The sequence below is a fragment of the Protopterus annectens genome, chromosome 10.part0 (genome assembly GCF_019279795.1).
Source record: "Protopterus annectens isolate FY-2018-M chromosome 10.part0, PAN1.0, whole genome shotgun sequence".
Lineage (NCBI taxonomy): Eukaryota > Metazoa > Chordata > Ceratodontiformes > Protopteridae > Protopterus > Protopterus annectens.
Genome location: NC_056744.1, coordinates 358,900,864 through 358,928,590, shown reverse-complemented (window position 1 = coordinate 358,928,590; position 27,727 = coordinate 358,900,864). Strand labels below are relative to the sequence as shown.

At 37.5% G+C, this 27,727-nt stretch overlaps 1 protein-coding gene across 1 annotated transcript in view; it reads left to right on the top strand.

Moving 5' to 3' along the window:
- NMNAT2 (nicotinamide nucleotide adenylyltransferase 2) overlaps nucleotides 1-27,727 on the top strand; it is a 1,202,096-nt gene that overhangs the window by 1,046,709 nt on the left and 127,660 nt on the right. The window contains exon 6 of the mRNA XM_044085265.1: nucleotides 17,882-17,962. Within this exon, the coding sequence (XP_043941200.1) occupies nucleotides 17,882-17,962 (81 nt within the window). The remainder of the gene's footprint in view (nucleotides 1-17,881; nucleotides 17,963-27,727) is intronic.

Sequence of the window (27,727 nt, the reverse complement as noted above, 5' to 3'; positions counted from 1 at the left end):
GGTTAGTAGCAACACATGAAGCATCAGAGACCATACAGGTGCAACTAACCATAGGCAAAACTGCTATACAACTGGTAGCATGTTACAGACCACCCTCCCAATCTCAAGAACCCCACTCAGCCTTCCTGAAGACATTGGAGGATATGAATGTATCACAAAATACCATCATACTGGGAGACTTCAACTACCCAAACATAGATTGGGTACATTATTCTAGCCCTAACACCCTAGCCCAAATGTTCCTGGAATTCATAAATTCAAATGCACTGGAACAACTAGTCACCTCTCCCACTAGGGGAGATAATATACTAGACCTGATCATCACAAACATGGGGACAAAATGCTCCACACTGGAAGTATACCCCTCACTAGTGAGATCTGACCACAAACTAATCACCCTGGATATACATATCCCACCTCCACCCCCAGCACAAAAGACCACAGTGAAAAACTTCTCAAAAGCAGACTTCACTCTTCTTAAGACTGAGATGGTATCCTTTAAGCCCACTGTGCCAGTGAATACCACATCCCACAATGCGAATCCTTCACAAATGCTTTCTATGGACATCTCCAAGAATGCATGGATCATGCAATCCCAAACAAATCCAAGTCCCTCTCCACCAAATGTAAGCATCCTGTCTGGTGGACCTCAGCCATAAACAAATTGTATAACAAAAGAAGGAAGCTACTGCACATCAGAGCGAAATCCCATGAAGGGAAGACATCTCTGATCAACATTAGCAGAAAACTACGTTCTCTCATAAAACATCCAAGGCAAACTTTGAGAGAAAAATCGCTAAGGACACTAAAGATAACCACAAAGCCTTCTTCAGCTATGTTAGAAACCTGGGCGGAAACCCTCAGATATGCTCAGAGTTGGTTCACAACAACAATAAATACACTGAACCCACAGATATTGCTAACATTCTGGCTGACAGGTTCAGTGCAAATTTCTCGCCTCCTTCACCCCCAAAAGAAGAAATACTTATCCCAGCTGAATGTAATCTCCCTGTCATCTCAGATGTCCAAGTGAGAACCGCCCTAAACAAAGCAAAAAACACAGCATCAATGGGACCTGATGGTATCCCGGGGTGCGTGTTACATGAACTCCAAGAGGAGCTAAACCCACACATAAAAATGCTATTTAACCTTAGCCTTACTTCAGGATATGTACCTGAACACTGGCGTACAGCAACAGTGGTCCCACTCCACAAGGAGGGTGCCTCTACAGACCCTGGAAACTACCGCCTCATAAGCTTGACTAGCCTGGTCTGCAAAGCTTTGGAAAGAATCATTATGGAACTCATAAACGGAGACATAGGGGACCTACAGACGCTTGACCCCACCCAGTTCGGCTTTGTAAAGGGCAGATCCTGCCTTTTAAACCTGGTTGACTTTTTCGAAACAGTTACTAGAGCCATTGATGAGGGCAAAGCAGTCCATACAGCATACCTGGACTTGGCTAAGGCCTTCGACACAATACCCCACTCAGGCATCATAGATAAGCTAAACAGCTTAAAAGTAAACCCTTATGTCACTAGATGGGTTGCAAACTGGCTAAAGGACAGAACCCATAAAGTTAAAATCTCTGGAGCAATGTCAGACTCAAAGCCAGTCACAAGTGGTGTCCCACAGGGATCTGTCCTGGGACCCCTCTTGTTTGACATTTATTTCTCAGATGTTAAAGCAAACATGGGAGGGCTGTGGCTGACAAAGTTCGCAGATGACTGCAAACTAGGCACCATAGTCTATACACCAGCAGATACACACATCCTACAAAAAGGCCTCACTGAAACGGACAACTGGTGCCGTAGTCACGGCCTTAAACTAAATGCCAAAAAATGTATAGTCATCCCTTTTGGAAAAAACAAAGTACCCACAAATTATCACATAGACAGCAACCCACTGAGTACGGAAAAAGTAATCAGAGACCTAGGGACCCAAGTAGACAGCGACCTCTCATTTGACACCCACGTTGCCAAAGTGGTTAGAAAAACATTCTACCTTGCACACCTCATCATGAAGGGTTTCACATCCAGATCCAAGGATGTCATTGTACCCTATATTCCTCCCTCATCAGACCCATGATTGAGTACAATGCCCCATTTGGTATGTACCTCACCCGGCACTTGCAACAGCTGGAGAGACCACAAAAGTACCTCACCAAAAGGATCAAGGGTCTCCAACATATGTCTTATTCTGCCAGACTAAAGAAACTTCAGCTCTATTCAGTAGCATACCGCCTGCTCAGAGGTGATCTCTGCCTGACGTACAAGGCCATGTCCAATCAGGATCTGATGGACATGCTCCACCTCAAAATATCCAAATCCATCAGGACCACGAGAGCTAAAGACTTAAACCTTGGCACAAGTATGAATAAGACATGCTGGAGGGATAGATTCATAACCCAGAGGCTTCCCATGCTTTGGAACAGGATCCCAGTTCGTATTAGGCAGAGCCCCTCACTGACTCTCTTCAAGAGAAATCTTGATGAGTGGATGGGAGATCGTAAGTTTACCCCAGGGGTCACATCTGTGTCACTGCTAGACAGGGGCACAGTAAACTAATTCTATTATATAAGGGGACCTTCACTGTGTCACTACTAGACATAGGCACAATATTGTAGATTTATTCTGTACATTTTTGTACCATTTCATGGGGTGGCAAAAGCCACATCACTATGGCTAGGCTTACAAATGCCCCAGGGCAGATAGCCTAGTACTATACTATGAAACTATGAAACTAAGAAGTCTATACAATACACAGTACAGTGACAGGGACTTTAGTCAGTACAATACACAGTACAGTGACAGGGACTTTAGTCAGTACAATACACAGTATAGTGACAGGGACTTTAGTCAGTACAATACACAGTACAGTGACAGGGACTTTAGTCAGTACAATACACAGTATAGTGACAGGGACTTTAGTCAGTACAATACACAGTACAGTGACAGGGACTTTAGTCAGTACAATACACAGTACAGTGACGGGGACTTTAGTTAGTACAATACACAGTACAGTGACAGGGACTTTAGTCAGTACAATACACAGTACAGTGACAGGGACTTTAGTCCGTTTGTGTAAGGCACATGCTGGAGTCCTTTGATCTTGTTTGTTAGAAACCTCTGAGGTCTGTCCATTTGCTGCAGGTGCTTTGTGCAGTATGTGCCAAAAGGGACGTTATACTCAATTATGGGCCTGATTATTGTTGAGTATAGAGGGGTTATAACCTCCTTTGCTCTAGAGGCTATGCCTTTGCTGATCAAGTGTGCTATATAGAAACCCTTCCTTACTACAGTAGATACATGGTGGTCAAAGTAAGGTTGCAGTCTAATAGTGATCCCAGATCCCTTACCACTTTTTAGGTACATAGGGTATTGTTCTTAATTTGATAGTGTGAAAGGGCATTATTTTTACCAAAGGGAGTGATGATGCATTTCTTTGCATTTAGTTTGTGACATGACTAAGACACCAGTTGTTGGTCTGTGTAACACCCTCCTGAAGTACACTGACATAATTTGGGGATTTGATAATTGCACCCAGTTTGCAATCATCCCCAAACTTAGTCATCCACAGCCCCTTAGCTTTGGCCTGAACTTCTGTAAGTATATACCAAACAGTAGGGTCCCCAGCACTGACCCTTGTAGCACCCTGCTGGTGACAGATCTGTTGTTAACATGAAGGCACACACTTTGATAGTGTGTGACCAGTTGGTGAGCCAGCTGGCAAGCCATCTTACAACAAAGGGGTTTACATTCAGTTTGCTAAATTTATTGGTAATGCCTGAGTGTGGGATTGTATCAAAGGCCTTAGCGAAGTTGAGGTATGTTGTGCGCACATATTTGCCCACGTCAATGGCCCTGGTCATATTTTTGAAGAAATCCACCAGGTTTACCAGGCAGAATCTCCCTTGACAAAGGAGAATTGGGTCGGATTTAGGATTTGGAGGTCACCTATGTCTTTATTTATGAAGTCCATGATGACACATTCCATGGCCTTACAGATGAGGCTGGTCAGACTTATGGGCCCATAATTCCCTGGGTCTGTTGCTAAGCCACCTTTATGGAGGGGAATAACTGTTGCTGTTCTCCATTCTGCAGGAATATAGCCTGCAGATAGGCTGTGACTGAATAAGGTAATTAATGTTAGTTCATGTTTTTGTTTGTTTAGAAGACAGTCTGGGATGCCACCTGGTCACATAGAGGCTGTGATTTTTACCTTAAACAAGGCCTTAATGATCTGCTCTTTAGATATGTAGGGTGGGGGGGGCAAGGTATGTGATAGGTTTGGAGGGGATAAGGTAGTGAAATTTTCGCCAAGTCTGTCTGCAGGCAAGTTTGCTATCTCTGTGGGATCAGTGTGTGTGTGATACCATTAGTCACTAGTAAGGCATACGCTTGTGTCCTGCCTTTTAGGCTGCATACGTAGCTGTAAAAGGCTTTATGATTATCCTTGGCTGTGATTGCTAAGTTTTTCTCAAAGTTACCCTTACAGGATTTGACATATTGTCTTATTTGCCAGTTGAAGCTGAAGAGGGTGCTTTTCCATTGTTAGGGCCTCACCTTAGTTTTCCTATACAGCAAAGTTTGTTGAAGCTGGATGTCTACCAAGGTGGCTTGTTTTTACTTGGAGCTCTGACTTTGATTCTCCCTGGAACAGCCGAGTATATATATATATATATATATATATATATATATATATATATATATATATATATATGTGATTGTACAGAGCTTTAGTGTAATCTTTGGTGTACATACCAGTTCCACCTGTGGGTTGGGCCTGGAAAGCATTTATACCTTCCCCTAGGAGGGTATAGTGTGCCTTGATGAAGTTTTTTAGTCGGATTTCACCCTTTGTGAGTTCTAGTGTTAGTGCCAGTTCAAAGGCGACTGATTTGTGGATAGATTTAACTAATGAGGATCCAACAGTTGTGGTGCTGCATCTGTTTATCATGTTAGTGAGGACCAGATCTAGTATGTTTGTTTCTCTTGTTGGGGTTTGAACAATTTGTTCCAGGGCATTTGAGTTAACAAAGTCAAAGAACTTTTGTGCTAGTTTGTTAGGGCTAGAGTAGGTTTCCCATTTGATGATAGGATAATTGAAATCCCCATAACCAGAGTGTTTGGTAATATTTGGATTGACTCCAGTTTGGTCAAGTAGGCCTTATGCGCATCATGATCCATGGAGGGGGGGGAGTCTATAACTAGCTATGACTGGAATGGGGCTCTTACCCACAGTAATCTGAACTTGGAGCAACTCCATGGAGTTGTCCAGTCTAACTAGTTGGGAGGTGAATTTATCTCTAATATAGATAAAAACACCACCTCCTTAGGTTCTCACATGCCTGTTTTGTGGTCTGAAGGTGTGGAAGGCATTGTAGTCTTGCAAGGCCGTGGCATTCTCTGAGGCCTTGAACCAGGTTTCTGTGACTACACAGACATCTACATCCTCCAGTGATAGTAGTGCTTCCAGGGTGTGCAGCTTTTGGTTAAGCTCCCAGCATTTAGCGGCATAACCCTTATTTTGTTATGATTAGCAAATTTCACATTAGCAATTTTGTTTTTGAGACCCTGCCTAAAAAAGGCACCATGGGGTAGCAAGATCCCCTTTGCATGACACCAAAAATTAAGCCAATTATTGAAATCGATCATTTTTTGTTTATACTGTGGCATCATTCTAGATAAGAGTAATATGCTGCTCAAGGCTTGGGACATACCTGCCTAGGACACATATTCAGAGAGCTCAGTCATATCTCTCTTCATATAGTCCAGTGAAGTACATCTCAGGTTATTCACCCAACACGAGCTATGGCAGAGTCATAATGGTAGCTGTTGCCAAGAGACCTGAGTGCATGCGTGATCTGATGAAGGCAGCTGACCATGACTTTCTCCTTTTGTCTCACTATGGAGTCTCCAATGACATTAAAATTTGGTTTATCAGTGTTACACCCTAATGGCTTGGTATGTGAGACACTGGTGTTGCTATGTGTCATGGGTGCTATGGGAATTGTGTTGTAGCAGACTTGTGTTTTTGAGGTCTCTGGTATTTTGCTTAGTTTTTGAGAGAACCTCCACGTATGTTAATTTATGTGTTGGATGCGTACTACGTGCATGAGTAGTGGTACTATGTGTATGAGTAGTGGTACTGTGTATGAGTAGTGGTACTATGTGTATGAGTAGTGATACTATGTGTATGAGTAGTGGTACTATGTGTATGAGTAGTGGTACTGTGTATGAGTAGTGGTACTAAGTGTATGAGTAGTGGTACTGTGTATGAGTAGTGGTACTATGTACGAGTAGTGGTACTAAGTGTATGAGTAGTGGTACTATGTGTATGAGTAGTGGTACTATGTGTATGAGTAATGGAACTATATGTATGAGTAGTGGTACTATGTATGAGTAGTGGTACTAAGTGTATGAGTAGTGGTACTATGTGTATGATTAGTGGTACTATGTGTATGAGTAGTGGTACTGTGTATGAGTAGTGGTACTATGTGCATGAGTAGTGGTACTATGTGTATGAATAGTGGTACTGTGTATGAGTAGTGGTACTATGTGTATGAGTAGTGGTACTGTGTATGAGTAATGCTAAGTGTATGAGTGGTGTTACTATGTGCATGAGTAGTGGTACTATATGTATGAGTAGTGGTACTATGTGCATGAGTAGTGGTACTGTGTATGAGTAGTGGTACTGTATATGAGTAGTGGTACTAAGTGTATGAGTAGTGGTACTGTGTATGAGTAGTGGTACTATGTGTATGAGTAGTGGTACTAAGTGTATGAGTAGTGGTACTATGTGCATGACTAGTGGTACTATGTGTATGACTAGTGGTACTATGTGTATGAGTAGTGGTACTGTGTATGAGTAGTGGTACTATGTGCATGAGTAGTGGTACTATGTGTATGAGTAGTGGTACTATGTGCATGAGTAGTGGTACTATGTGTATGAGTAGTGGTACTATGTATGAGTGGTGGTACTATCTGTATGAGTAGTGGTACTGTGTATGAGCAGTGGTGGATGAATTGACAACCTCTGCAGTGTTACTGTTTCAAGTGCTAGAGAGCAGGGATTCAAGATTATTGGTATAGATGCATCTCTCACAGTCTGTACTAGACTGAGTTATTAGTAGAGGGTTGTCAGTATACATAAGTCAACAAGCATAGTAGGAGAAACAAGGGTAGTCCAACTGTCCATTATGCTAGGTTTAAAGAACTGATCCTGGAGGTGCTCTGTAGATGGGTGTTTCTGATGGGGTTTTTGGTTTGTGGTTTAACAGGTCACAGCTCAGTAGCAATACCTCTTAGACCAGAAATGCACTAAGGATGAGGACTACACTAATGTACTACAACTGTATCTAAGGGAAAATTGCCAAAATTAGCTGTCGAAAAACACGAACAAGATGGGTCTGGAAGCAATGAGAGCGGACTCAACATAATAGAACACTGTTTAATGTAAGCGCTTTCGGCTCGGTCACTACCAAGCCTTCTTCAGACAAACAGTGAAGAAACCAACAGTTGTGATTTAAATACATTTCTTAATTACATAGTAATTAATGATTAAAAGGGAAATGCTCACAATATAAAATCACAAAATGAAAAAACATTTCTAAATGAGCATAAACACAGATACCACACTACTCTAAAAATATTCAAAATATATAGTAGAAAAGCCTAATAGTATACATATACAATAAAAGTTCATTCTTATAAAATGAATATATATATATATATATATATTTGCTATTATTTCTAAACTTTAAATATTTTGAATTGATTAAAAATATATACTTTACTAACTATAAACATTAATATAAACTTATATGTGTTATTCTACCTATTTAGTGCTAGCAGTTTCAAAATACATTTAATAGACAGTGTTTCATTTAAGCCCGGATAAGAATGTGCATTAGTTAATATTTGCCATTTTAGTTCATCTAACTCAAGTTTCAATTGCCAAGGACCTCCTCTAATGTCTAAAGTTCTAAAGAATGAACTTTTATTGTATATGTATACTATTAGGCTTTTCTACTATATATTTTGAATATTTTTAGAGTAGTGTGGTATCTGTGTTTATGCTCATTTAGAAATGTTTTTTCATTTTGTGATTTTATATTGTGAGCATTTCCCTTTTAATCATTAATTACTATGTAATTAAGAAATGTATTTAAATCACAACTGTTGGTTTCTTCACTGTTTGTCTGAAGAAGGCTTGGTAGTGACCGAGCCGAAAGCGCTTACATTAAACAGTGTTCTATTACGTTGAGTCCGCTCTCATTGCTTCCAGACCCATCTTGTTCGTGTTTTTCATCAGTTTTATTTTTTTGGTATTTGTTTGCCAAAATTAGCTGTCCAGCTATGGCGCACAATTGCACAACAATGCGTGGTGCTGCACGATGTGTAAACAAGCAGAAATCTGCTGAAATGTGGGGCTTAAATATCAGAAGTTAAAAACTTAAAAAAGCTTTTAAAAAGTTCAAAAACCAAATATGGGTGCTTACTCCAATCCCTAGACCAGTCACCCTCCACCAGATAGGTCAATCAGCACACTTCACTCACAAGGGCACAGAAGGGCCCCTTCTAATCAAAGATGGCTTGAAAAATGTGCTCAGAGTACAATAGCCACTGCAAACAGATCCAGATGCAGCAAACCTGCATCTGGGCAATGCTACAGCTGCTAGTAACAATAATTTAAGCAAGAAACACTACAAAATGATTTAAACAGCAGAAAAACAGCAGTGAGAGACTAAACAATGTTTTAAGCAGCAGACAAACAGCAAGGAAATACTAAAGAACATTTTAAACAGCAAAGAAATCAGTTATTTTAAACATTGCTTGGCAGGAAAACAGAACAAACAGAACAGATGCTTAGCAAACAGTGAAAAGTAGCAACAATTACTTTGCAAACAGTGAAAATAGCAAAAAAAGCTTTGCAACAGTGAGACCAGCAACAAAATATGATTTAACAGGCACAGTAAGACAGACAAATGCAGTACAAACCATGCAGCTTACTTTACAGTATTCAAATACGGTACTAAATAATCAGAACACAAAAAGTGCATTAAATAGTATAATCAAGCAAAAAACAGGCAATTTGTGATTCTTGGAAAGCTCAGAAGCCTCTAGTCATCTGGAATCTCAACTCAAAGTTGTGGCTGGTAGCCCACCTCAGGTCAGCTTGGTTCAAACTAGGGGAAACTCACTGAAATGTGGGGCATAAATGACAGAAACTAAAAACTTAAAAAAAAAGTTCAAAACAACCAATGAGGGTGCTTACACCAAGCCCTAGACCAATCACTCTTCACTGGACAGTTTCCAATCAGCACACTTCTCTCGCAAGGGTCCAGAAGGGTCCCTTTTAACCAAAGATGGTTTGGAAAATGTGCTCAGAGTGCAACAACCACTACAAGCAGACCCAGATGCAGCAAACCTGTATCCGGACTACGCTACAGCTGCTAGCTATGCTAATTAGTCAGGAAACACTAAAAATTATTTAAATAGCAGAAAAACAGTAGTGAGACACTAAAAAATGTTTAAACAGCAGAAAAACAGCAACGTTCATACAGAATCATATCCATGTTTATCTTACCCAGCATCTTTATATCTTCAAAACATTTTCTTCATATAACTTTTCCTAGAAAATATTTCTCATTTAACCACTTTAACACTTTATACAAATACAAAGAAGCAGCATAAACAACTGAGTTTATAGTCTTAAATCTCCTTCTTCTTTATTCCAAAGCAAAGCCCATCTTTTTTTCATGGATTCAGTCTTGAAACCCATAAAAATGAAAAAACGTTCAACTGTAATACTTCTTTTTCATATATTATTGGCATCATGTATACACTTACTAAATATGTTATTTTTTCATTAAGACAGGGTTTATTAATAAACATTGGTCTCTAAATGATAACTTATATGTTTTCCAAAAGGCACACATTTCCTTTATTTATTCTGTTGTTTTTTTTCTATCGGACTCTACTTAGATTTTTGCTTCCAGATCTTATACCTAGCACAGAAACTTCATTCACTGTAAAATATATACCTGCCATATTTACTATATCACCAAATCCTTTGCCCTTTTCCTTATTTAAAATCAAGCCTATTGCCTTTAGACATTCATATAAGTATAATTATACTATTTTTATCCAAACTTTATTTTTTGCAATCACTGTGATGTCATCTGAAACATAAGCAGAATTCTTATTCCCTCATTCATTATATAACCTGCATCCTTCATTTTTACGTTTACTTCACTTACTATTACAGTCACGACCAAACCAAATAATATACAACTCATTGGGCATCCCTGTCTTTTAACTTTCACTTTATCTATTTCTTTACTCAACCATCCATTTACTAAAACTCTTACTCTATTATTATTGTATGCCAAAAAGTGTATTATTCTTTTTTATTTATATTATAATCCTTCATTATAACCTATACAATTTATTGTTGTATTGTATCAAGTGCCTTATTCAAATCTCCTATCATAAGCCTTTTTCCTTTCTATTCATATCGTCCACAATCTCCCTCACTATCAGTAATAATTCCTGACATCCTTCTGCCTTTAAACTTTATAAAGTATCTTCCATAATATTTTCCATTTTACTTTCCATTCTCTTCTGTATTATTTTCATGAAAATCTTATAATCCTCTTTTTTTCTTCCATATATTTTTAAGTTTTCCAATACATAAATCCTTTACTTAACCATTCATTCAAAACTTTAAAAAGGAATATTTTTGCCAATCTGTTAGATTTTTATACATTTGATATTCTATCCTAGCTGGTCCTGATGATCCTGTATTCACTTGTCCAAGTACCTAATCTACCTCAAATGCAGAAATCTTATTTTCCAATTCTTTATTTTCTTGCTCTGAGAATCTTCTAATATCCCATATTCTCTCCTGCTTTTACTTTTTCCCTTTTGACATTTCTTGTATAAAATCTACTATAATTTTCACAATCTGTTAATGGGTTCATTTTATTCCTCCCTTAACATTTTTCATTGCTCTCATTACACTACAATCTTCCTTTACTAATCTACTTAAACATGCCGAGGCATCTTTTCTTTTACATCGTAAAAGTATCTTTACTTAAATAAATATTTAACCTTCCTTGATTTGTTCTATTTTTTCTTTTTCTTTATCAAAATATTTTCTGTCATTTTTTTCTAAATTTTTGAAGCATCTTTACATATTCTTTAATACTTCTCTATTTCTATTTTCTTTATATCCATCTGACACTCTAAGAAACATTTTTTTCATATTTTTCTTTAAAGGTAAGCTACCACTAACACCAATCTTTATAAAATGTTCTCATAATAATATGACTTTTCTGTAATTGTATTATTATTTTCTTTCCATTTTCCCTATGTTTTCTCATTTATCCTTTTTTAATACCTTTACCTATTTTATAGGTACATAAGTTCATAAGTGTGTACCAGGTTAACGGCACTGGAGCCTATATAAGCCTAGCCCAAGAAGATTCCCTGGCATCATGCTGCCTAAAGTTAGTTCTCAGTGCCCCTGTCAAGCAAGGCCACTGAGGTGATTCCCCGTATTTTCCTTTATCTCTATCCATATTTCTAGGTGGTCTGAAAAACCTGCTATAATTGAGTCTTCTTCAGCAATATTTATCCCATCTGATATTATGAAGCAGTCTATTTCAGTTTTCTGTATTATATGGCAGTGCATTATTATTCCAAACACCTAACTTTCCACATATAACAGCTTCTAACATCCACTCCCTCTCTTTTTTAGATTTCCTCTCAAATCACAATTGAAATCTCCCGTTAATGTCTGTTAATATAATATCTATATTTATCACTACACAATCCAAAGTCATATGAAATAAAGTCTCCCTTTATTTACATATTACATAGGCATATAATGCTAAAATTCTATATACTTGATCTTTCCATCTTAAACTTACATTTAATCTTCATCCTTACTAATATTACATTGAATATTTTCACTGATTTTTTATAAAGTATCCCTAAAGCTGAACATTGTTCATTTCCCAAAAATTCTAGATTATTTCTTCCCCAGAGGTTTTCTGTTTGCAATCTGTCTTCCTTTATTATAAATCTTAATCTTCTAATACTGCTACATCAACATCACGCTTACTGCACCATTCCAAGACTGCTATCCTTTTAACTATATTCTTAATACTATTTGCATTTACAGAAAGTACTCTAATGTTATCAACGTTCCTTTTTTTACTTCCTATATACTTTTCCTTAGAAAACTTCACAATCTTTCTTATTAACTTGCCCGTTTCCTTTCTTTTTCTTTTTCACACTTATCCCTTTAAACTTTCTTTTCTTATCTTTTACTGTGTTGCCAACAGAATGTTTTCCTTTTACTTCCTTCCAGTTTATATCTTCCTCATCACGTATTTCAGAATCCTCTTCTGGCATCTTTTTTTAATTTTTTCTTCCTTTATTACTTTAATTTTGCCTTCTACTCCCCTGCTACCTCGGTTTGCTCATTTTTTTCTTTTTCTTCATCTTCATTACCATTTTCATTTATTTTGCACTTCATCAATAAATGCCCAGTTGTATTCCATTTATAAGATATCAATTCACTCTTGCATCATGACCCATTTCTATACATTTATATAATTTTATTTTATCACTGTTACTTATTAAATGATCATCCTTTCCACAGGAAAAAAAAATGTTTATTTTGACCCCCAATATTTTAGTACACCCCTATTCCCTTCCACATTTTTATGCTAGGAATATGTGAAATGTTATCCTCTTCTATTGTCAGCACAATATTACAGTCCAATGTACCAGTCCATGAGCACCTGTTATTGTCGACTTTTCTACTGTATGTAACTTCTTTACATATTTTATTGAAATGTCTTTTCAAAGTCTGCTTCTCTACTTCAGCTCAAAACTGCACACACATTTTTTTTCTTTTTTGTTTCCCTGATAAATGCTTTGACCACATGAAAGTTCCAAGGATGACAGTTCTTTTTCTTTTCATATTCTCCCCCCAAATTTTCCATAACATACCCACTAATGCCACAGAGTGTATCTTTGTTAATAAAAATAGCAGTTCTTACCTCTTGAGCCTTTACACCCAATGGAATCATTAAATTGTCCCAAACATTATACCTGTCTAATTCTTTATCTACTTTATTTTGAATTCTAACTATAAGCTTCCTCCTTGTGATAACTTCAACTTTCTTCTGTTTAACTCTCTCCCTCTCTCTTCCTTCCTCCTCCTTGATTAATTGTCTCGGCATACAATTTCTTCTGATTGCTTCCCCCTTTAAGATAGAATCTACTTCCTCCTTCTGTATTTTGTCATGATGTCTCCCCATTAAATCCTCTTCCACTTTCAGGCTCGCTCTGCAGCATCATTTCACATAATAAATCATTCTGCAAACCTCCCTACTAGAGAGTTGTAATTACACATTCTTCATTTAACAATTCTCCTTTCTAGGATTCAGCAAACAAATTTTGCTGAAATACATTCTCCAAATGATGTATAGAATCTGTAGCATCAACAACAGCATGGGCATCCACCATCTTTTCCTTTCACACCAACCTCCCAGTTACCACTGCGCTAGGAAAAGGACAGACACTTACCAAATGAGTAGGAGATGTCCCCCGATGCCCTGGCTAAATTTTCCCTAGTAGTATAGGTCCACCCTGAAAAGGGTGCACAAGCCTAGTGAGACTAACTAGGTAAACAAAAGGATAGGTTCATAGGTTCATACTAGGCTATCTGCCCTAGGGCATTTATAAGCCTAGCCAGAGTGTGTTTGGCTTTCGCCACCCATTTTAAATTAATTTTGCTATGCCCTTTTTCGAGGTTAGTATACTGTGCCTCTGTCTAACAGTGACACAGAAGTGATACCCGGGGTAAACCTACGATCTCCCATCCACTCATCAAGATTCCTCTTGAAGAGAGTCAATGAGGGACTCTGCCTAACCTGGACTGGGATTTTATTCCAGAGTGAAGGGAGCCTCTGGGTTATGAATCTGTCCCTCCAGCATGTCCTATTTATTTCAGTGCTGAGGTTCAAGTCTCTTGAGCTGAGGTGCTGAGGTGCAGCATGTCCATTAATTCCGGGTGGGACATGGCTTTATACGTCAGGCACAGATCGCCTCTGAGCAGGCGGTATGCCACTGAGTAGAGCTGGAGTTTCTTTAACTGGGCAGCATATGGCATCTGATTGAGCCCTTTGATTCTCTTGGTGAGGTACTTTTGGGGTCTTTCCAGTTGCTGCAGGTGTCTGGTAAGGTACATCCCAAAAGGGGCATTGTACTCAATTATGGGCCTGATGAGGGATGAGTAAAGAGGCACAATGACCTCCCCTGATCTAGATATGAATCCCTTCAAGATTAGGTGGGCTATATAAAATGTTTTTCTAACCACTTTGGCCACGTTGTTGTCAAATGAGAGATTGCTATCAACTTGGGTCCCCAGGTCCCTAATTACTTCTTCTGTACTTAATGGATTACCACCTATGTGGTAATTTGTGGGTACTTTGTTTTTGTCAAAGGGGATGACTATACACATTTTGGCATTTAGCTTGAGGCCATGGCTCTGGCACCAGTTGTCTGTTTCTATGAGGCCCTTTTGGAGGATGCTTGTGTCGGCTGGAGAGTCGATTATGGCACCCAGTTTGCAGTCATCTGCGAACTTGGTCAGCCACAGTCCTTCCGTGTTGGCCTGTACCTCCGAGAAATATATACCGAACAAGAGAGGTCCCAGGACTGAGCCTTGTGGGATGCCACTTGTAACTGGTTTGGAGTCTGACATGGCTCCAGCAATTCTAACCATGTGGGTTCTGTCCTTGAGCCAGTTTGTAACCCATCTAATGACATAGGGGTTTATATTTAATCTGGTGAGCTTATCTATAATGCCCGAGTGGAGTATTGTATTGAAGGCTTTTGCAAGGTCCAGGTAGACTGTGTGGACCACCTTCCCCTTGTCAATGGCCTTGGTGACTGTTTCAAAGAAATCAACCAGGTTTAAGAGGCAGGATCTGCCCTTAACAAAGCCAAACTGGGTAGGATCCAGTGTCTGTAGGTCCCCAATATCTTATTTATGAGGTCCATGATGATCCTTTCCATAGCTTTGCAGACCAAGCTAGTCAGGATCCGTTGAGTCACCACCTTTGTGGAGAGGGACCACTGTTGCTGTACGCCACTTTTTGCGTACATATCCTGTAGTAAGGCTGAGATTGAACAGTAGTTTTATGTTTGGGTTTAGCTCTTCTTGGAGTTCATGTAGGACGCAGCCTGGGACACCGTCTGGTCTCATTGATGCTGTGTTTTTTGCTTTGGAGAGGGAGGCTCTTACCTGAGCATCTGAGATGTCAGGGGGGCAGCACTCTGCTGGGATAGATATTTGCCCTTTGGTGGGAGAAGTTTGCGCTGAACCTGTCAGCTAGGATGTTGGCAATGTCTGTGGGTTCGGTGTATTTTTTGTCATTTTGGACTAATTCTGAGCATATCTGGGAATTCCCACCCAGGTTCCTAACATAACTAAAGAAAGCCTTGTGATTATCCTTAGTGTCCTGTGCAATTTTTCTCTCGAAGCTAGCCTTAGACGATTTTATGAGTGCCCGTAGTTTTTTGCTAATACTGATCAGAGATGCCTTCCCTTTTTGGGATTTTGCTCTATCATGTAGTAGCTTCCTCCTTCTATTGTATAGTTTGCTTATGGCTGGGGTCAACCAGACAGGACGTTACATCCATTCAATAGCAGATGGAGAATTCATCATGTCAAATAGCATATTTCAACTGTGTAGGAGAAAAGATCATGTAAGATGAACACATTTCAAAGTTCAATAATAAAATATCTGCAATTGAAGTAACAGACTAACTGGGCCCAGATAGGCCTTATCTGCTGCCTTCTTTGTGGTTCTAAGAAAAAAGTCAGTTTTAGAAGCAAAATCAGGTAGAAAGTGCACTCCCTGTCTTATTTCTATTTCAGCACAATTAGATTTCAACACCTTGAAGATCCCAGTATGTCATCTGCCTGTTCCAGGTTTCATGCCATTGTAGCAGAATTGCAAAAAGTTATTTTTTGTTCAATATGGAATGCCAAGAAAATTCCCCTCCTGTCAGGCTCATAGTAACTTTATGTTGTGATGAGACTCACCATGACCGTCTGCTATCGTACTAGATGCAAGATTTGTGGAATTTGGCATGTCGGTAATCTAGTGTAATTACAACACTGATTAGAATATCAAATACTGTAAGCAACATGAATGGGTAAAGAGCAAATAATAAACCATAGCAACAGACTACAAAGATTATAACTATTTCTTTACATCATTTTACTTTAACAGATAAATGAAAGGTAACATTTGCAATGCAATTAATGTATTTTTGATCCACAGGAAACAAGTTTAAAATAATGAAGCCCATACTTTGTTGCTAATAAAGAGAATGATACCCTTATATTTCATTGCCCCACCCACCCCAGCATGAAGAATTCCATATAATGTATGGGGTTGAGGTCTAAAGCAGGTTGGGTCCTGGAGAACATTACTAATTGTTACATTAGTTGAGCTAAGAACATGGATAACAAGTTGTACTCTTCTGGCCTGACTTGCATCCCCGCCATCTCGACATACATACCTGATGATTCAGAAAAGGTCATTTATCCAGATGAGCATTTCTACAGTATCCTAAATTGAGATATTTGTGAATATTAAATCTTTCCTGGTTAACAAAAGTGCAGAAAAAAGCAAGCGATAGAGGCTGATGTTATTCCACTGTGTGTGGCAGTGATAAAGCACTGTTAGGGTAATTACTTAATTCTGGAAGTTTTATAAAGTAAGAGTCCTTAGGTTGGTACCAAGGGCCTATTGGTATGTAACTTATACTAATCAAACTAATAAACCAAAACTCTAGTCAATGTAAATAACAGAAATCACAAGCGGCAAGCATTGATCAGCGAAGTCAATCAGAGTTTCTAATCAACAACTGAGTGCTTTTGTTCCCCTTTGTAACACACACATTCATCAGAATAAATTAACATAATTTCCTGCAGGATTAAAATAAACCTTTTAAAAATCATGTGATCAAAGTAAATGCTCCTAAAAAATACAACACTCTTCTACATATTTACATTTAGAATCAAAAATATTATTCTAACTATGCTTTCACTGACCAGTGTTTTCTGTTTGTAACTAAGTAACATAAAGGTAGTGTAATCTGTACTAGAAAGAAAGACTTCAGTATGTTAAACTTTGTGTCTTAATGGAGAAATAAGAAATGAAAACATTCCGTAGAAGTACAAGATGGTAAGAAATAGAAATTGTTGGGGAGAGGAGCTGACCAGGATGTGGAAAGAAGGGAGGTATTAAGTGAAAAAAGTTTATTTTTTCACATAGAGAGTGGTGGAGTGAAATAAGCTGCCTCTTGACATGGTGAACTGATTCACTTTTGGAGGGTTCAAGTAAACATCATATACGTGGGGTTTAGAAGGCTTGGCATAACTGGCTGCTTAGATTATTCACTACACTTCATGTTAACCTGGCAAACAAATATTTTTTTCTTGAAGAACCACAACCAAATATGCCAAAACTTTGTAGTATACCACAAACTGCAGGCCAATTCCACTGTAGTGCTAAAATAATTTATTGTAAAAAGTACAATCCAAGTTCAATTTTCTTCCACAAAGATTTTGTGGAAGAAAATTGAACTTGGATTGTACTTTTTACAATAAATTATTTTAGCACTACAGTGGAATTGGCCTGCAGTTTGTGGTATACTACAAATATCTTTTTCTGCTAATACATTTCATGTGCTCATGTCTCTGTATATCACACCTACATATTTTACAACTAGTTATGCATTTTGTGAATTAACAGTTGACTGTTTATTTGTTCTCTCCTTAGTTAAGTTCTTGGGAAAGGTTGGAGAGAGCCTGGGGAAGATTTGCTGTGTCCGTCCCCATGTGGAGAGATTCACATTTGTGGGTAAGTTTAACTAACCAGTAATAGACCAAGTTTTCTAATTTTAAAAAAAATTGTGAAAATCATACAACTCTGTATATTTGAACCCAGGTCCTATATCCAATAAGTATTTCAGAAACATCTTATTAAATTTAATTCAATGACCATAGAGACTAAAAAGCCAATCTCTACAAACCATGTCACTCCGAATATACTGAATGCCATGCATGTGGCACATGTGTGTCACATGAATGCCATGCATGTGGCACATGTGTGTCAGTTTTGTGGTTTACATGCTGTATTTTCTTTCATGTTTGTTCTTTTAATTATGGACACCAAATTTTAATGCAACATTTTCTTCTATTTAGTGGTTATATTACTAAAGTCTGATAACTTGTACTGAGAAATGTCAGTGTTTCTTAAGTGTTATGACCTACTTGCAATGGCATTAATCTCATTATATCTAATGGTATAGCTAATTGTTTACTGCACCGGCTGTGGAGGTCATGTCTGACTTAGACCATATTTACATACTATCTATCTATCTATATAAATATATATATATATATATATATATATATATATATATATATATATATATATATATATATATAGTCAGTTGCCCAGACTTTCTTCTATTAACATATGCTATGACTTTCCAGTTCTCTTGAGCTAATAGGTCAAGAATACAAAATTTGAAATCCGGACAGTTTAGAGGCATGAAGGAAGCAGGGCAGAAATACAAAGAAAATCAGGTATGTTCTACAAGAGTCCACTCTGAAATCTCAAAAGCTCAAAATCTTGAAATTCAAAAGACTGAGTCCAAAATCTCGAAAGTTCAAAATACTGAAAAGTCAAAATACTGAATTTCATAATATTGAAAAAAATACAGGACACCAACACTTACTATATTCCAGCACAACTACATACAGAAACATATTACTCTTCTCAAACTATAAGTGGGGGGCAAGCACCCCTGCCCCCCACACCCCCTGCTACTTAAATCTATCATCTCCAAGATTGCACTTCACTACACTAAGATGAGTTCTGTTGTACTATAGCAAATTTAAAGGGAACATGACTAAGGTTACAACAGGCAGTCATGAAGCACGTAATGGTATGTTTGCCATTTTCTTCTGTGGAGTGCGATCTCAGAGTTGATATATTTAAGTAGCAGAGGGTGTAGGGGGCAGGGGTGCTTACCCCCCGCTTATAGTTTGAGAAGAGTAATATGTTTCTGTATGTAGTTGTGTTGGCATATAGTAAGTGTTGGTGTCCTCTGTTTTTTCATTATTATGAGATTCAGTATTTTGAGTTTTCAGTATTTTGAACTTTCGCGATTTTGGACTCAGTCTTTTGAATTTCGAGATTTTGAGCTTTCGAGATTTCAAAGTGGAGCTGTTCTGCAAAACTAAAGAAACATACCTGATTTTCCTTGTATTTCTGCCCTCTCTCATTCGTACCTCAAAAATGTTCAGATTTCAAACCTTTTTTTAAAATAAAGAAATAAATAAAGAAGCAACGGAGATCTTCCTTCCTCCATTGCTTCCTTTCCAAAGCACTGATGTACTACATAAGAGTGGGAATGCAAGTTCAATATGCATGAGCAGTACATCAAAAAAGCTCCAGGATGCTGGAATAAAATGCAAGTACATCACTGTGCCGTTACACAAAGATATTATTTAGGAAAAGTAACTCCTAAATTTACGAAATACATATATGAAATCATATATAATAACTTTGACATGGGAAACAGTATTTCAAAATTTTACAAAATATTGATAAACTATAAAACAGCACCCAAAACCTCATATTGGAAATATATAACAAAATGACACTCAATACAGTTAAATGAAGATATTAAAACAAATATCTTATTATCGATAAAATATACATCCTTTACACAATACTGGAAAGTTTTTAATCGGAAATGCTTGCACAGAGCATTCTTAACCCCAGACAGAATCTGTAAAGTTAGTTCTTCCATAAAAGGAATATGTTGGAGATGTGAGCAAGTACACAATGCAGATTGGAGCCACATTTTCTTTGATTGTGTTAAAATTAAGCCATTTTGGAATGGTATTAATTACATTCAACAAGCTATATTTAATGAATCATTTTATTTAACTAAAGCTCTTGTATTAATGTGAACAAAGGTCGTCATTGGAATAGGTCAAATGTATCTAGTATGGACTATACTTGCAATTTCAAGGAAGTGTATAACAAGAAGATGGAATACAAACACAATACCAATGTTGGAAGACTTCTACAACCTACTGAAGACCACAGCATTATTGGAAATTAAAATTAAAGAACTAAGAATTTATCCAAAGCCATTTATCAACAACCCTTGGGGAAAAGTCTTATCACTGATTGACACTATACAATAATTGATCAGACATTCTGATAATGGATTGGACATACTTATAAAGTAACTGTATATATTAAGATCTGTTATAGTGTCAGGCTAATGTAAATAGTGTACACAGTTATTTAAGATGTTATGTATAAATACTATGGAATTCATTCAAATGTATTTGAAAAGTAAAAAAAAAATTGAGGAAAGAAAAAGTAACTTTTATCTTAAATAATGTCATTGTATAGTAGCAATAACCCATGGCTGGGTGTGGGTAATGCTGGATTTACCCATGGTTGGCTTTGTTTGGTCCAGCATTACCCACACCCAGCCATGGGTTATTGCTATAATATATATGTTAATACACATGTCACTATGCATGTATCCGTGATGGTTAATACCCGAGTTTTCTCAAATAAAAGGCTGTAAAACCTTCAGCATATGATTCAGTGAAGCCTTCAAGATTCTTAAAGGAGCTAATATGGTACAAACTTTCATCCACTTCACTTACATGGAAGTACAGCTATCTTGGTGAATGGCCCTTCCAAGTAAGAGATGATTACTGTCACATGCACTGCAGATCAAACTACATAACTCCTGTGGTTCTGTCCTAAGATGATCTTTGCTTTCATTAATGCCTTCCGGGTTGTACTTGCTTATATCCCTGTCTTCTTTTACTCTTAAAATACAATTATATTATTTTCTGATTCCTGACCTTCTGGCATTAGTTCCGGACTTGGAAACTACCCCAAAGTAATTCACTCATTGTTTGACTCCTTAGAACTGTTGTTAAATGTTAGAAAGACTAAAGATGTGATTTTTGGCACAGCCAAATGTTCATCAGACTTGGTCATAACTTTACCATTTTGGGGCCTTACATCACTCAGTTCAACCATTTAACATTCAGAACCAAATTAAACAGCCACTTTTTAACTCCAAAATCGATGACCCTGGAAACAGAAGGAGCTTACACCTGTACCAGTACTTTGCATTTTTATTTTATTTATTTTTTATTTAACATTTGTTGACTGGGAATGTCCGACTAGGTTCCACAGATCCTGTTTTCAGTGGAGGCCCAGGGAGAAATGCTCAAGAAGCATGTCTTTAGAATGTGGGAGGAAACCAGAGTGCCCAGAGAAAACCCACACGAATGCAGGGAGAACATGCAAACTCCAACATAAGGCACCCCAGCCGAGAATCGAACCGGAGAACCTCTTGCTGTGAGGCGACAGCATTAACCTCTGCACCACTGCGCCGCCCATTTTAATGACCACTTCTCAAAAATTACCTGCCACAGTACATAACTCACCAAATAAAATGGCGAGGTACCTCCACAGTCAATTCAGTGGTAGCCCAAAAGCCATGTAACCTCTCTACCACTGAACTGAGTGTGGCAGCACCTCAACATATTATTCTGTGATTTATGTACTGTGGCAGGTAATTATTGGGAAGTGGCCATTAGAGCACAAAGTATTGGTATGGGTGTATGCTCCTTCTGTTGTCGGGGTTTTCAATTTTCACAGTTAATATTCAGGTTTCTGTCTTGCTCAACCTTTTCTTCTATTTAATATTCGTTGCTGTTAAACCTAAGAATCTATAGGCTACCTATATTACATATTAAACAATAAAATGACAAAGTTAAAAAATAAAATAAACCAAAAGCCTTCAGTCCATAGTCACCAATGTATTCATGAACTCCCTCTTAACTACTCGTTAGAATGCTTTTCTACAACATTCTCCTTTTGAGAGCCTAGGGTTCAGAAATCACTTCCACTGACTATCAGGTCCCTACAAACATTCACCAATTTTAGTCCAAGCTTGTCAACCACCATCTCACAAATAATGTATGCAACTAAATGAGCAATTAACCTATCTCTGCCCAGTTATTCTAACTATGATTACAATAATGAATTGTATATTTCCATGACATATAACATTTTACAGTCATTCTAGAGTCATATACAGCTCCCTTTCTCTCTCTCTATATATATATATATATTCTCTCTTTCTCTCTCTCTCTATATATATATATATATATATATATATATAAGTGACTCCTTAAGGACATACCTGTGTTTCAGCTACATGACTTCTGAATGCACTTGACCTTTTACTTTATAAGTCATTATGGGTGCAGCCATACCAATAAAGCCAAACAGAAGGAGCATACACCCATACCAATACTTTGTTTTCTAATGGCCACTTCCCAATAATTACCTGCCATAGTACATAAATCACAGAATAATATGTTGAGGCACCACCACACTCAGTTCAGTGGTAGAGATGTTACGTGGCTTTTGGGCTACCACTGAATTGACTGTGGAGGTACCTCACTGTCCTGGGCCACTATTATTAGCTATGGACATGCATGTTTCAGCCTGTTTTTTACATTGTCAATATAGTAGATACTTTAGGAGCATAGACCTTAAAATCTTTAAGTCTTTATGGGTTAATTCATTCAGATATATCCGTGCATTAATTCAGATTCATATATTCAAAAGACCTGATCATAATCCTTTTTTAATTTAAGCCTTTCGGATTTTTAATACCATCTTGAAAATGGACCCAGTTCATCAACAATTGGAGTTCATAAAATTAGTATTGTTTCAATCTTTGATGTTAGCCAAGAGTGCTCTTCTCAGCACCCCCAATGTGCCCAAAATTGCCTCCTTCTGTAACTGATATGGGGTTCCATTTATTGGTAGCATATCTAAGTTTGTTTGACTTTTCGGCTTTTCCCGGTTAGGGGTCGCCACAGCGGAACTATGGTCCGCTAATGATTGGCAGTAGATTTTTATGGTGCTGAGTTGCCAGCCCAACGCCCAACCTTCAATGAAGGCACGCCCATTCACGCATGTCTTTCGAACGTGACATATCTGACTGTAAATTCCTTTTTATTATACCCGTTGCTCCTACGGCTATTGGAGCTCTCTGGGTATCCTTCTTCCTCATTACTTTTGTTTCTGCCTGCAAATCCTGGTATGTTAAGACTTTTTGTCTCTCTGTAAGACACCATAATCACTGAGTATAGCAATTTCAATAATCAATGCTACTTTTGTCTTTTTTTTATGGACTACTATATCTAGCTTTCTCACACCTGTGATATAAATAGTATCTGCTGGAGAGACAGGTATGTATCCCAGAGACCACCCTGTCTATGGAACAGGCTCCTCATCCATGTGAAGCAGAGTTCCTCCCTAACCCAATTCATGGGCAACTTGAATAATTGGATGGAAAACCAGAAATTCATCCCTGGTTTGGCACCTATGTCTCTAATGAACACAGGTAACCTGTAAATGTTCATCTCCCAGGCCCATGATTACACTTATCAAGGGTATCAGAACTTGTCTGAGATTTGGGATACATGGCTAGGGTTAAAAAGGCCCTTGTGGTCATTAACGTAGTAAACACCTATGAACCTATGAATCTATGAATCTATTTTTAACTTTGGTAATGGGTGATACTGTATGATATAAGCTTTATCATTCTGTACAATGCTTTGAGGTTCATGTTTATAGTGATTCTCAGCTGCATGTATATTGCAGTGTTTCCACAATTTCCAGTTTAGCAGTCTTTTCACATCATTATGCCTGTCAGTACACAGTCCCTCTGCCATTAGTGTATCAGAGCCGGCATCAAGATGTGTTACTGTTTTCAGTTCTTTTTTTCCAGAACCACATTTGCCTGTTTCTACCACCTTTTCAATTGATGTTGTAAATTGACATGTATGTACTCCCCTTTCCTGGGCCTCTATTATTAACCGTGCATCTTTTGGTTTCAGTTCACCTCTCCTTAACCATTCCTGTGTCAAATTTTGGGCAATCATTTAAAATGTCTGAATGGCCGAAAAAATGGACTTACATATACCATGTCTGAGATGAATATTACCTTTTTTCTGTGGTATGATAATCAAACAAATTAAAGAAGAAGAGCAACGTTTGAGACTCACCTTTTTCCTTGGTTTCCATCTTTTTTTTTTTGGCTTGTCCAGACTTGGTATTTGGAATGCCAGCAATTCAATAGGGAGCACAAGTTTTGGTCAACATGAGGCTGTTCCAGGAGACCTCTGTACTTTCCACTGTATTTATGGATTTTCTAAATTTCTTTCCTTCTCATCTGATCCATGTCCTCATATTCTTTCTTTTGTTTTAGTGCATTCACTTGCTGTCTGATTTTTGTCTATTTCTGGTTTGATTTCAATTCCCACTTGACACTGAAATACTTATGCTAAAGTAAGCAAAGATGTCATCTTAGATTTCTTCTGCTCATGTTTTAAAACTTTCACTAAGTTTGGATCTGATGAGGTGAGCAGATATTTATGCAGTCCCATCAGTGTAGCTCTATATATGTAATCAATTTCAAGAAGGTCCATACCTCCTTCAGAGTGAGGAGTATATAATCTTGATATATCCAGATTTTTACATATCATTTGATATGCATGAATAATTTTTCTTGTTTTCATGTCCAATTGATTTAGTAATTTTTGGAGCTGGTTGTTCACCCCAAAACTGTGAGTTAGAACAGAAAGAGCAATTTGATTTATAACTTGGACTTTATTCCTAGATGTCAAGGCTGTTTTCTTTTGAAGTATTCCTTACTGAGTTGTATTCTCATTTGTTAATGTTTTATTGTCTACCCTTCATCTCTTCGCAGATATTTAACTGCTCCCTTCTGCTCATGTTTCTTTATATCACTTTCCTGTCCCAGGTTGATATTTTCTAGCTGCTGTTGTTTTTCTTTATTAAATGTTGCTTTTAGACATTTATCAAGGTTAAATGTCATTCTTACTTCATTATGAGAAAGCTTTAACTATTTCTAGTTGTGCTTTCAACTCCTCATCTGATGTACTATACAGTTTTAAGTCATCCACAAAAAGTAGATGAGAAATGTTTACACAGGGTTGTTTTTTGAGTGCCAAATTGTAACCATGGCCTTATCTGTTAAGTAAACAGCTTAATGAGTTAAGAACGAGACAAAACGACAACAGTGACAAAGAATCACCCTACAACATCCCCATTTCAATTTTTATCCCTTGGATAATAATTTGCCCTATGTCTTGGTTTAACTGCAAAGAGGTTTCCCACTGTTTCATGGTCACTGTAATGCAATTGATCAATATAGGCATATCTTATACATATGTAAGCATTCCTTTATCCATTAAAGTGAGATACTGTCAAATGCCTTTTTATAATCTATCCAAGCCATACTTAAAGTCTTCCTCTTTCTACAATTCTCTGTTATGGCTTTATCTAGCAGCAAATGATCCTTTGTTCCATATGACTTTCTTTTGCTATTCTTTTGTTCTATTGACATAATTTATTTAATTATTTATTTATTTATTTTAAATAACTATAAACTCTGTCTGCATCAGTTCCAACTTATAGTCTGTATACTGTCAGAAAGCAAGTTATTAATCTATGGTCCTTAACATGGCTTGCAGGTTCACTCTTAAGTGGGAGTATGCAGTTTCTTGTTATTAGCGAGGTTGGTATCTGTTAAGGATGTGCATGTAAGTAGTTCTTACTCAGGGCTAAATCTTTGTGTAGAGTTATTAATGCTTTTAACTCGAAGCTAGGTTCTACATCTGGGCCTGAGGCTTTCCAGTTAGGACCTTTTCTTAATTTTGTTTCAATTTCTCTGGCCATTACTTCATCACATTTCATATCCTCTAAATTAGACCTCATGACTGTTTCTTTTAATTTTTCTATCTATTCGACATCTTTGCTATGTTCAACAGGATCTTCATAAGTACTTCTCCAAAATGTGCCTATTTGTTCTTTTTTGTGGTGTTTCTATTCCTTTTGTTTCGTTTTCCAATTCTTTACAAAATCTTTTTGGGTTGTGGATGAATTTCTTATTGTGTACTTTTCCTTTATATTTATCTGCATACGCTCTAATCAGATGCACCCTACTTCCTCCGCTGTTCCTTCATTTGGGAACCCTTGGGCCCATCACTCTGTAACATTACCTGTGTCAGAGTTGCCACTCACTGATGCTCCTTCAGTTACTGTGTAACTTCAGTTGGAGTTTTGTACTGGTCTCCTGAAGAAGGCTCCAGAAAGTCGTGTTTCAAATCTTCTTCAGTTGACTTTTGTTCCATATGCTGTTCCTTAATCTGGGTACTTGTAATTCCATCATGCTGCAACATTGTCTTGTGTTGGAATCTCCATACTAATTCCTTTACTTCACACATAATCCATAACTTCAGGTTCTGCTTAACTTCTACCTTACTAATCCTCTTTTCTATATTCTGCCTTTGTTTTCTTATTTTTTTGTATTGTGAAATATTCCATATCTGGCTGCTTTTGCTTATATTTCTCTTCAAATATCTGTAAAACTGCTTTTTTGTTTTGATTAGTTTGGCCTTCTCCTTTGCATAAATATTGCACCATATCAGATCTCTTTTTCTTTTCCATGTTTCTTTTTTATACATTTCAAAAATCTCTGTGTTATATTTTTTTATATTTTCATACTTCAACTGTCACCGCTCTTACAGGTGGCCCAGAGTTCCTTCATCTGTGTAAAGGATTTCTTAAATCTCTTGCAGTAATGAATACAAATTTTTTATTTGAAAGATTTGACATTTTTTCCTTGTGCAAGTACTTTCTTTCCTCTAGTTTCTCTCTTAACCTTTCTAAATATTTTCTTTCTGGAAATTCTGGGCTTCCACCATGATAGTAACAATACATTATTTCTTCCTTATCCTCAATGGTCCACTTTATTATCTTTATGGCTATTTTTTGGCCCAGCAGTTTTTGTGGACTTCTTCTTCCTCCTACAACAGTGGGCCATCTCTATATAGTGCATGGAATGTAGTGATTGTACTCTAAAGTTGGAAAAAACAAACTTTTTAAGCACCTTTTTGACACGAGAAAGTTACTGACCAAGCTTTTGTTAACCACTCTTTACTGCTATTAATCTCCAGTCTTGTGCTATAACATTAACATCAGTTAGCGGCCAGAAAAGAAGAGTGTCAGGAAGCACAAAGATCTTTAAAAAGCTGTTAAATGCTCTAATGTTTAATTCATCACCTTCTGGAAGGCTGATTGAAGCACTTGCTCCTCTGTGAGGAGCAGTATCCATGTGGCAATGCTATGTTACACCTTTCAAAGCTGTACAACAGTTAGCACACCTACACTTTTTTCCCGTAACTATCGTAGCAGATAGGAGCAGGTAAACGTCCATGCACTACAAAAATGATTGCTTTTAGGTATTCTTGTCAGGGATCTCAAGAAGAATTACTCCCTGAGATTCGCTCTCATAGTGAATTTCTTGATGACTGGGTCTCAAACACATAACAAGTTGGATATGATGGAATTGGAGGCTGCCATAATGGTTAAGATGCTTACCTGACAGAGAGAACACACAGGGTTTTATTCTCACCTGTGAAGGGAAATTGACTAGACTTAAAATGGCCTACAAGGGAGGCCAAC